The following is a 12465-nucleotide window of genomic DNA, read 5'->3' as shown; positions in this document are numbered from 1 at the left end:
TTCATGTTTAGTAATGTCAGAAAACTTTTGCTGTTGGGTGACTGACCATCAATTGAATCTTGATCAATTTGATGTGTTATTTGTTTAGTGTAAATGCATGTCACAGTTTCTGGTGACACTACAGTTTTATGCTGGTTTTTAAAGGATGGTCAGTATCTGAACTAACATCAATAGCAAAGTATAATCCATTAAAAAAATACACTACCAGCAAGTTAAGTCAAAACTATTTCAACAATGATGAATTGGTAGGTTGAATTTATATACCATAATATAATACATCAGAACTTGGTTTTCAATCAACACAAGTATTTTTGAGTCATTAAATCAGTTTGAGTATTATTGAACCTTTGGGCGAGTATTGTAATAAGACCTGTTTGTTTACAGGTAAACCAGAAATATTTATTAATTAAAAACACTCCGTAAAGATGGATTCATTTGTGGTTGATCACATAACTATTTGGGAGCTTTAAACTGCTGCATCTGATAAATGAAACTTGGGGTGTTTAACCTTTAACCTTTATTATGCAAAAATATACAGCATTGTTCCCTTGAAGTTATTTATCCCTTTGATGTTATAAAAACCATTATACATCCTTGCACTGTTTTTGATCAATGGAAACTTTTAAACTTTAACATTTTTATTTTCATGGAGTAAACAGGAATGTTTCAAGTTCTAAGAATGATAGGTTGACCATGAAAACTATGTTTACTTTCAGAGAGAACAGGAAATGAGAATGGGTGATATGGGTCCTCGTGGAGCAATAAACATGGGAGGTAGGGATCTGAAGGAAAAAGGCTTCTGTAATGTAATTTTTTTTTCTTTGGGACTGTACATATTACTCAAGCACTATTAATTACTGACAACTGGTAAAAAAGGAGTAAGCAATATCAGAAATAAAAAAACCCCAGCATATATATTGCTTTCAAGCAGCTTTCCCCCCCCCACCCCTGGTGTATCTTTCTTTTACTGCTTTGACTATACATGGCAAAAAAATGATGTGCAAGTTAAGAGAAACAAAAATCAGGGACAAGTGATGCTCTGGGAGTTATCTGATACAAAAAAGGCATCTTATGTTAAAAAAATATTTGGCATTGTTTTGGAGGGACCATCTATTCAAAGAAATTATGACTGTAATTGCATGTAGTGAAATGATGTAGAGGTTAAAATTTGCAAGTTCTTCTTGATGTACTTGGTGTGGTAAATGAATAACATGCTTGATGTTCTACCAATTTCCTCTGAGTCTGTTATTTGCAAATATCCTCTGTTAGCTCTTGCAGCTTAAAATACTGTCACTGCTAAAATCTATTACTGTGTAATCTACTACTAAAAGCTAGTATTGTGTAATAGAAAAGTAATAATTAGTGCTTGCTCCATGTATGCAGACTGAAACACTTTGGAATCTTACTTACCCAAAATATCTGCTTTTAAACAAGACTGAAACTTAAAATATTTCTTCAAAACCACCAAATCTAACTAAACTGTGTGAACTGTTCATCTATTGGAAGTGTCCTAAGAGTAGTTTAAAATAATTTAAGGTGGTAATTAAACGAAAAGTAATAAAACTGTTTTCCCATATATTTTAAAATTGGAAGTGCGTACAAAACTCAGTAATTTCAGTTGACATTTTGAGTAATGTGAATTTTTAGAATAAGAAATCTGCTTCAAATTTTGAAACACATTATTCATTATTTCCTTGCATTTATTGAGACACATTTTTAGCTGAAAACTAGAGAGGCTTGTGCTTTCAGGGATTATGAAAATTATTTACAAATAATTCTGAAGAAGGACATTGTGAAGTTATCTACAAATATTAAACTGAAGCATAAATTGAGACTTAATTTCTTTTTTTATAGTTGTACTTTTGCATATGATTGCATCATACTTGAAAATTTCATTTTCTTCAGTTAGAAGACTCTTTAAATATTGATACTATGCCAGTTGTCCAGATTCACAAAATCCACAAAAATAGTCACAGTACTGTATCTGTGTGAAGTGGCCTCCTTTGAATGATGGGTATTTATAGATGCATTATTAAAAAAGTGCAGCTGTGGTGAGAAGTGAGGGTTTATTTTTAAGATATAAACAACAGGCTTATTAGTCTAGCAACATGTCAGATTTCTTTATATTATGAAAATGTATACTTAAAGTGTACACTAAATGCCAAAGGTATTTCTTTCTATGTGCAGATTTAAAGTGTGTATTTACTGTAGTTCTTAACAGTGATTATTTGTCTTGCTTTCTAAGTTTTGTGTTACAACTTGATTTTAAACTTAATACTTTTAGAAATAAATTGTATAATCCCCAAAAAAGTTATAGTAACACTGAACTGCTACTTTAAAATATACATAGGAAATAAGTGTAGCATTTATTTCTGCAGAGGCTGGATTTTAAGTTCACTCATCATAGGGATTTTGGTTTTTTCCCAGCAATTAACTCCATTAGTACAACCAAAATAATTGTCCCCAAAACCTTACAGTAGACCTTTAAATAGTAGAACTTTAATTGTTGACAGTAGCCACCTTTCTTAATATTTCTATTGGAATTGTAATTTTATTTTTAACTTACCTTTACCTGTGCCATTTGCGACTTTTTCTAATGTGGGACGGAGTGAGCTGGAATATCTCTAATAACTGAAATACCTGAATGGTAATTTTCTTAGAAAGCAGACTACCTCTATGACAGATTCAATAAGTGCTGATTTGTGTAGAGCTGCTCATTTTTACAACTTTCTGTGACAGTTTCTTAGAAAATATGTATACCTCATCAAAGCATTTAATTGGATCTGTAGTGCTAAGTGCAGATTATGAACTTAAATATGTAAAAAAGGGACTTTTTTGGGGAACCATCTCTGCATTGATGGACTTTCTTGTTGGGTGCATTTCAGACATTTAGAGTGGACTTTTTCAGCCCTTCAGTTTGCAGAAAAGGGCTTTTTTTAAGTATCTGCATTGTGGCATGAACACTAATAACTGCTTTCCATCTGTTGCTGAGCACACGGTCCTGTAAATGAATTCCTCACATCAGTGTCCCACCAAAAACAAAGGACAATTAAGTGGTTAGCTCTTAGGGTCTGCTTTGGAGATAGGAGGATTTAGGAGGACCTTTGAGTTACAGCTCATCTATTGTAGTGGCCTCTTGCTGAAAGTATGCAGGGCCCCACTCTCTCTTTGCATTACACTCTGTAGTTTTGCTCCTTTCAGATCTGACTCTGCCTGAAACAGGATCAGAATTCTAGAGGTTTGATAGTATGAGTTGCTGTCTGCCACCCTGGGTACATATGTATGATATGGAGCACGAGAACTTTGTGGCAGTTGACAGATAAGTGACAGTACCTGTGAGTGGCCACCTGGCTCAGGTTAATTAGGCTGATAAGCAAACCAATAGCAGGTAATTAGGCATTTAGTTAATGGCACTACTGCATGCACCTGAGTGCTGCTACCATCATGATAGTCCCGCAGAGTGCCTCTGAAAATAAAGGTTTCTCCTTATATTGGCAGTCTAGACTTCTTTTCCTTCTGTATCTAACTCAATGGGTGACAGTAAAAAACCATTTTAGAGCATATGCTCCTGTAATTTTCTTGAATTGTAGCCCAGTGTTCTACCTGCTACATGAACTGATCATGTGTATGGATAGGTAAGAAGCATCCAACATGAGTGTACCTTTGCTTTGACTTAATGTTATAGGGAGGAGCCTACAGGTTATTTCATTACTAAGCTCAAAGACGTCTACTTTTCAAAATTACAGGATTTCTGTCACTTGTAGTAAACTTGTTTAGCACTTCTCATGTGCTGCTGTGTAGCATGCATTGTTTTTGCTAAGGAGTTTGTGATTGGCCTAACATATATATGATCAAACCCAGGTCTTCAATTTTAGCAGCAATATCTTGAATGCCATGGTTTCACTGGCTGCTGTGACATGGTGTTCTCCAGGCAAATAATTGAGATGTAATTTTGCATGCCTGCAGATAGTCACAGTACTGTATCTGTGTGAAGTGGCCTCCTTTGAATGATGGGTATTTATAGATGCATTATTAAAAAAGTGCAGCTGTGGTGAGAAGTGAGAGGATTTATTTTTAAGATATAAACAACAGGCTTATTAGTCTAGCAACATGTCAGATTTCTTTATATTATGAAAATGTATACTTAAAGTGTACACTAAATGCCAAAGGTATGCTTTCTTCCATTACCAAATTTTGGACGCATACTTTGGGCTGAAGAGGATGGATTTTTGTGGGGAATGGGAGGAATGCATCAACACCAGCCTTGAAGTTGGTATTTCATAATAGTAAGATGTTAGGTGGGTAGAGTGTTTTATTATAGCAACACATGAAAATACAATTAAGGCATTTTTACCTATGTGTTCAGTAGCTTAGTGACTACTGGCAGAGTGATACTTCTTAGTGTAATATTACAGCTAAATGATCTCCTCAGAATATGTTTTCAAGATTTCCTTCTACCTCTTTGATTCAGAGTTTGGGAAGAGATTGTTCTGTCTTTTCAAGTTCTAACAAAACTACTTAGTTTTCTGGTACTTATACCATAAGAAATGACAACTAAATGCAAGATGTTCTTTATTCTATATTGCAAATTTATTGTGAAGTTGAGTACCATCTCTGTTATTGCTGTTAGACCTTTAGTCTTATCTACTGTACACTATATCAATTAACATACTGCTGGTGGAAGACTTCTTGCAAATGTACATTTCATCTGTTAAGATCCCTAAAGAGCCAAGTTGCCTTATAGCTGCCAATATCTGTAAAATCACTTGAGATTTTTGCAAATTTGTGGTGTGGATACTCCATGTAGATGCAGTATGAACATTTTGATTCCTGTACAGAAACTGTACAGCTATATTTAGCTGTAAAGGTTGGGATTTTCAAATACATGAGGCAAATTATGTAATGCAGAATAATAGAGATTATTTAAAATCTGTTTAAAAGCAGATGATTGAGATAAATGTACAGTCTCAAAGAATATATTTTTTTCCAAGTATTTGAAGTCTTGTACATTTGGCTTTATAAATATTGTAAATTGTTTGTTTGTTTTTGTAAAATTAAGATAGGACAGCTCTAAGTATAGATTGTTTTGCATAGATGCGTTTAGCCCAGCACCTGCTGGTAACCAAGGCCCTCCTCCAATGATGGGTATGAATATGAACAACAGAGGAACTTTACCTGGCCCTGCAATGGGTCCTGGTCCTTCCATGGGACCAGAAGGAGCTGCAAATATGGGAACACCAATGATGCCAGATAATGGAGCAGTGGTAATGTATCACAAATTTAATTCCTTTGAATAGCTGTCATGTCTCTTGGCCCATTTTTCTTACCAAAGGTATTTTCACGCTGAGTTAAGAATTTGTTACACGTTTTGGATCTGTTAAAAGTAATTGATAAAAAGTTTTCATGCAAATAATTTACAACCGGAAAGAGAAATTTTTTTTTATATTACTGTGAAAATCCTACTTCCTTTAGGGAACAAAAATCTCTAAGTTTAGACTTTTGCTGTTATTTTCTTTAGTAAAACTAAATTCTGTGAATTAGCCTGTTGGTATTTTTGATGAACAGTTAAATGTTGGAAGGTGCAAAGTGTGAAGATATCTTTGTGTAAACTATTTAATTTTTTAAGAGACTTTAGTGTTCTTTGTATTTCTTTTCTAACACTGTTAAACGCATGAGATTGACAGTAATTGTGCCACTTAGAAAATTGGTAGCCAACAGCTGTTGATAATTCTTATATCAATACAGGAAAAATAATATTGCCCAATTGCCTCTGGTAATAGGGAATGTCTTCTATGTGTCTGGGATTTATGATCAAGAGCAGATAGGCCATTGGATGCAGTTAAAGCACTAGCCATTCTTGCTTTATTTTCATAGCCAGTCACTTTTCCTAGCTGTAATGTCTTATGTAGAGAAACAACTGTATAATTTGAAATCTGACTTTTACATATTTTTCAGTACTGTTCTGATACTAGATTGGTGGTGGTGTGATATAATGGAATACATAGTATTAACAGTTAGCCTGTTACAATTTTGTTGGAACACAGAAGCATTTTGTAGCTGTGTTTTTTTTAAATATACCTTCTCAACAGTATCTGTCTGTGATTGAGCAATCTGTATAAGGAAGTTAGAACAAAATCCTTTGTTCCATAGAAGAAAATGAGACTTTGATTTTGCACAAAATACATTGTGGGTTTGGTCTTTATCAGATGAAAAGGAGAGAGTCTTATTTCACATCATATGAGCCAGCTCATTTTATCAGTTGTGCCATTACTCACAAAATGGAGAGCATGCTATTCACAAAATACTGAATTTGGAAATGCTTTTGCTGGAGACCACTGTGTTACTGGTCACCTTGAGAACCATCTTTTGTGATTATATAGACTCTGAAAAAGAGGTATATGGAAAAGAACGTGGTAATATAAATCACAGTACCTAACTTAAACTGTTGTTTTTCTACAAAAAGTCATTCCAGGTATGGAAATGTAGGAAATAAACTGACACTTCAAAATGCATGTTTAAAAAAATTCTTTTTCCTTTCATTTTCTTATGCATGCTTCTGAAGGATAAATTAGATTTTAGTGTTTTCTTCATTTTGGTCTTGGAAAATTTTTAACTTGGGAGGTCAGGCCCCTACAGAAAGGCATAGCCTTATTGTATTATTGCTGTTGTTAGAAAGACACTTAAAGATCCTTTCAGGGCTATCTACTAAAACACTGTAACAGTTATTTGCCACTGAGGGAAACGAATAATATGCTGTATAAATTACAAATTTCATGGTTTTGATTGGATATTTTTCTGAAGCCTCGAAGGGAAAGTTGTAGCATTCTCCCTTTTTGTTTCACTGCAGTTTTTGAAACCTGGATAGTCTTTGAACGTAACATTTTAAAAGTAGCTTCCCCCACTTACTAATGTAGGTAGTTAATTGCAGCAGTTTTCTTGTTGGCTGGGAAGAGGGGTCCTTATTGGAAGGAGGACTTGACTGTTTGTCCAAAAGTCGAATGGTAAAAGGGATCAGGGATATGTAATAACTTACTTGTTGAATTTCATATCCATTGCTAACAAACTGGCATGCATTAAGATAATTTTAAAACTGTTTTTACCCAGTGCTACAGATTTAAAGGTGCTTTAGCTCAGTAGTATGTCTTTATGCAGCTCAGTGAAGTAACAATTCTCATACACAATGTTACACTTGAAATAATGCACATATATACAACCATGATCTGGGTTGCATGTACTTTTATCTATGTGGATAAAATGCTGGGGTTTTAGTTATGTATGCATATATATATATCTATAAATTAGCAGATTCCAGAGCTCCTGAGCTCTACTACTGTCACTGCAGTTAGGCTTTCAGAGGAATTCTTTTCTGATTCAGGCATATAAATAAAGTGCTGGTCCTAATGTCCTCACTGAACTCTGAACACCTGGGGAGTTGATGTAATCTCTGTACAGAAGGAATTTATTCTGAAAGCATGACTGTCCTTAACTGGTGAATGATAAATTATTTCCACATCTGATTGTACCATGTATCTATGCTTTTAAGGTTTAGGTTGAGTTTAAAATTCTCCATGTGGGGTTCTATTTTTAAACACTTATATACTGAACTGTATTTGCTCAGATGGATTTTTTTTTTTACTTAGAAATTAAGCAAATAAATCTGTGTGAGGATATATACCCTTAGTAATATTAATCATAGAGCCAAGGAAAGTAAATATGGAATATTAGTTGGAATTTATCTCACACTGATATTTCAGAATGAACCTTAGTTACATAAGAGTTTTTTTATAAGCTAGGAATAGTCCAAAATTATGCATTTTGTCACTAATGTAGTTTTGTTTGGACAGAATTTCAGAATTTTAAAAGCCTTAACTAAAGATCTCTCAAGTGCCATGCAAAAGGCTAACTCCAGGTAGCATGGACTTGAAATATCCATATGTGTGTGGGTATAGAAGTCTTAAGGCTATTAAAACAATAAATGCAGTGTCTAGAAATACAAAAGCTGATTTCTTCCCCTCCTAGTTTGACAGTGTTTCTCTGTCTAATTTATTTAAGGGAGAAGCTTTGTAGTTGCTATGTAAGGCACAGTAGGGCTCAGATATAAAACTGTTTCCTGTCTCCTCTGTTACATAGAGAATATGTATTGCTTCAGATGTGCCTGTAAGGATGAAGTTACATTCAGCACCAGAGTCGGTCTTAAGTATTGTTTTTTAATTTTATATTTACTTTACAAAGTTGGAGCATAACATTAGCACTCTTTAATTTCCAGCTCTTTTTCCATAATAACTAATTGAATTGCTCCTTTCTTCCTTCTATGTGTGATCCTGATTCTGCTGGACTATCTGCTGAACTCCATGACAACATCACTTGTGATTTTTGTTGTAACTCACATTTGACATGTTCCAAATGGACTTGTGCTAGCATAATGAGAGATTCCCTCAAGGAGGCCCATCCCAGATGGGTTCACCTCTGGTTAGTAGAACGGGCTCTGAAACTCCTCAGCCGCCAATGAGTGGTGTAGGTGCCGTGAGTGGTGGACCTGGTGGCTTTGGTAGAGGAAACCCAGGGGGCAACTTTGAAGGACCTAACAAGCGTCGCAGATACTAAACCTTAATTCATTCCTTACTGTTTTAGAAATTCCAGTAAAATTATACAGTGATATGCCTTTATAATTTTAGCTGTTACCTGGAAACGGTTCTATTGTTATTGTAGTCTTTAAAACAGTTTTCTTTTGTAAAACTTTTTTTGTATTCAGTCATAGGCTTTGTAGTATAGAGCAGAAACGATGCGGATCATTATGTAAGGCAATGTGTTTGTGACTCCAGCAAAATGCAATGTGTGACTATGCTGTAAAACGTGCGGTTATCTGATTACAATAAAACAAAAATCACTGGAAAGGATTTTGGGAATGTTGTTACTAATACTGAGTAAGAATAATTTTATGCTTTATTATAAGTGGCATCATTTTAATTTTTATGTAGTTTCTACTATGTGTCAAGAAAGTTCCATTCTTAATAGTGTTTAGCTGAACTGCATGGTGCAGTACATACTATGGAAAACTTAAAACACAACTGCTTTTGTTTTGACTTTCAAAGAGCATAAAATTTTATACAAAGTGTTCTCAACGATGATGTGTCCGTGCATCTCAATCCACCATTGCAAACTTAGTCACAGTAGGCTTATCAACAGAGGTTATCTGTCAGACAAATTATTAGAAAATTTAACTTGGGGAGGGAAAAAAACCAAATTTGGAAAGGAATCTCTGTGTATGCTTTATTCATAACAGTATGAGTGAATTTACCTAAACCATATTTATAGAGGAGAAAATTGGTTGTGACATGTGTGTGTTCTGCTGATGGTTAAAGTGTCTCCCATTGCAAGGAAGGAGACATTTCTGCACAGTGGTCAAAAGCTTTCCTCTGTGTTTGCACATCATTATTAATAAGTATACATTTTCCCTAGTGGTTGGTTTGAATAAAAACATGTCTGTTATGAGTAACTGTTTAATTAGGAAGCAAATACATGTTTTTCAGTGAAAATAAGTGTTCACTTCTGGTTGAGTAATACGTATTTGGAAGGATTGCACATGACTATTCTTCAGAAAGTTTTACAGAGCAAGGAATTTGGAAAATCCCATTTACAGCATAACTCTCAGGGTAGGTTTGCTGCTTAAGTTTTAAGATAAAACTGGTAGTAAAGCTGTTAGGAAGCTTATTATGATTTTGTTTTGTCAGTGTTGGAAGATGATGGAAAAGACCTATTGGTTCTATTCCTGTAATGGCAATTAAGTAGGGATATTGGTTGGTTACTGTTACTTTTTTTCCTGGGCAAAATAGTTGTAAAATAGTAGTGATCTTTTTTATCAGTTCACGTACATTTTCAGAGGTAGACATAATGAAATTTTATCTGCATGAATTGTGAATTATCTGTATTGGTTAAAAACGGATTTGAAATAACCTGGTGCCCTAATAACATCCAGATGGTATATACATACCTCAGCATGAGATGCAAGCAGCAGAGAGGGCTTGTGTGTTACTTGTTAATGTGACAGTGATTGGCTTGGTGGATTGAATTTTGAGCAAATGGTTAACAAGAAAATTGCAGTATTGCTGACATTTTGGAAATACACTGTTACTTAAATTGCCCGTGTATATGGCTTAAGATACTGTTTTCATACAATTCAGGAGTTACTGTAGTGAAGCTAAGTATGTAGGTCCTCACTTGTGACATCTGTATCTGCAAAGCATTTTCCTTTATATTGTCTTTAATGTTGCCATTTTTTGCTTGACTTAACACATGCCACACTTTGTAATGCAATACTGAGTTACCTTTATTCTGGAATACTCTTTCTCCTTGGTATATGTATCACATTATAGCACTCATTCTTAAAGTAAACCTCAACCAAACTGCAAATGGTTTTCCTTTACACACTAAAAGGTCCTAAACATCAAGATTTGGGAAAATTACTGTTTTTTCACTGCTATGAACTAGGGCTTGTGTATGGCAACTAGTTAAACTCTCTGGTCTAGTGTCCTTTATGCAGTTGAAAATGCAGTTTACATTGGTATCTAGTAAGGTGTCTAAATATGAGATGACTTTTTATTAATATTTCCTGCCCTTGTACGTGACCTTTTTTAGAGGATTAAGGAAGTATTGGTGAATTGGTAGTTCTCAACTGTAAAGCTGTACAGGGAACATGTGTTAAGTACAAATTAAACTGCATTCAAAATGTTGGTTCATTTTCTTCAAAGGAAAAGGCTGTGTTATTCAGGCTTTTAGCCAGCTCCTGTATATTTGTTTAGCTATGTAAACCCTCCTCCTTATAATATCTGAGTATGTTTCAGAAGAACATTAAGTACACTGAATCTTCAGAAGTTGTTAATACTTTCTGTGCCAGCTTCATGCTATTTTAAGTGCATGTTTGTTGCACTGTGGTTTTGATAGCAAGTAGAGATTTGCATGTATTTGAAAGTTATTTTAGATTTTATTTAACATTAGTGATTGTCATTCCACAGTTGTGACCTGCCCCTCCTGTAAACCTCTGACTTGGATGGCTCTGCTGCATGGTAGCAGTGGATTTGTCAGCTGTCCTTACTGCAGAAAATAATTTAATCTATTTTTAAATGTCTGTGAACCAAGTCCTAACAAATAAATACTGAAATATATTTTTGGGCAGATTGTAAGGAGTTAATGAAGAATGCCTTTTGTAGCTGATGATATGCTGCTATGTTAAGCTCTTAAAAGTTTTCTTTAGGCTGCTTGGCTTAACTGTAAAGGCAATGCTTCTCGTTTTGCCAAATGTGGTAGAAACTGATCCTAGCTATAAAATAAACACGTAATTTTATTGAAAAAGGAATGGTCACAAATTGTTTCTTTAAAATGTGTAGATGTGGCCAGCCAGTATTTTTGTGTGAAGGTTCTGCCCTTCTCCTAAAGTGATTAATTTTTCTTGATCCTGGAGCAGTTTATAATTTTTTCTGTGTACACAGGTACTCAAGTTTTTAACTACATTTGCATTGTTTGACTGGAAAGTACAGTGAAGTCCTGACACTCTGCTATATGCTATGCTAAAACAAGTAGGCTTGGAATATATGTGAATCTGCCAACTACAGTGCACTTACTTTTATAATGTACTTACTGAGCTTTTACATTATTCCTGAAGTTTCATATTCCTAAACTACCAAATTTTCCAGTGAGATACAATTTTGGTACTTAAAGATAACAAAGCTTTACTATTCCATGTAAGTTAGACACTGTTCTGACCAATGTGCTCATTAGATAAAGCACATTGATATCTTGGGAAACTTTCTGGTGATCCTAATATACTTTACTGTATTAATTTCCTAAGAAAATCACAAACTACTGTGAATTACCTGGGAAGAAAATTCCTGACATGCAGTTCTTTTATTTGTTGTCCATGGTTTTTTTATGCAGTTGTAAATAAAGATATAAGTGGGAGGTTCTTACTAGAATAAAATTTAAAATAGATGGCAAGAAGACTGTATGAACTAAATAATTAAATTTTAAACATAAGCCAGTAGGATTTTGTAGTATGCATTTATTGAGGAGCATTCTGATATAAAGTATGCCGCCATATTCACCAAATTCATTTCTCTCTTTTCCTCTCTTGATTTCAGATATAGAATAATTTGTCATTACAAATACTTTGTAAGGTACTACAAACACAGTGACATTTATGAACTATGTCTTGCTAAACAGTTGCAATCTCCCTTGAGATAACTTGGCTCAAAAATGCTGAAATAACCAATCTAAAGGCAGATTCTCAAATGAAAACCAAAACCCTGTAGGCCTTTTTGAAGGGAGAAAATGTGATTGGAGGTGAGATGTTCAGCAATTATCTGGTGTGCTCTGGTGGCATGAAGTTCATTTTACTTTAGTTTGTTGCAGAAACAAATTTTTTGGGACTTCCTAATTTATCTATTTTTTAGAAGTTGGATCATGATTTTT

The 12465-nt window shown here is 34.4% G+C and overlaps 1 protein-coding gene across 4 annotated transcripts in view; it reads left to right on the top strand.

The window, feature by feature from the left end:
* The window catches only part of PSPC1 (paraspeckle component 1), a 58856-nt gene that overhangs the window by 26876 nt on the left and 19515 nt on the right, over nucleotides 1-12465 (top strand). The window contains exons 7-9 of one of the 4 annotated variants that reach the window (XM_058800431.1): nucleotides 717-774; nucleotides 5095-5264; nucleotides 8419-9942. The exons of the other annotated variants lie outside the window; for them this stretch is intronic. Of the exons in view, the coding sequence (XP_058656414.1) occupies nucleotides 717-774; nucleotides 5095-5264; nucleotides 8419-8604 (414 nt within the window). The 3' untranslated portion in view covers nucleotides 8605-9942. Of the gene's footprint in view, nucleotides 1-716; nucleotides 775-5094; nucleotides 5265-8418; nucleotides 9943-12465 lie in introns of those variants that run through there. 4 annotated transcript variants of the gene reach the window in all.

The sequence above is a fragment of the Ammospiza caudacuta genome, chromosome 2 (assembly GCF_027887145.1).
Source record: "Ammospiza caudacuta isolate bAmmCau1 chromosome 2, bAmmCau1.pri, whole genome shotgun sequence".
NCBI classification, from domain to species: Eukaryota; Metazoa; Chordata; class Aves; order Passeriformes; family Passerellidae; genus Ammospiza; species Ammospiza caudacuta.
The sequence above is the reverse complement of the archived record's forward strand: the minus strand, read 5'-3'. Positions and strand labels throughout refer to the sequence as shown.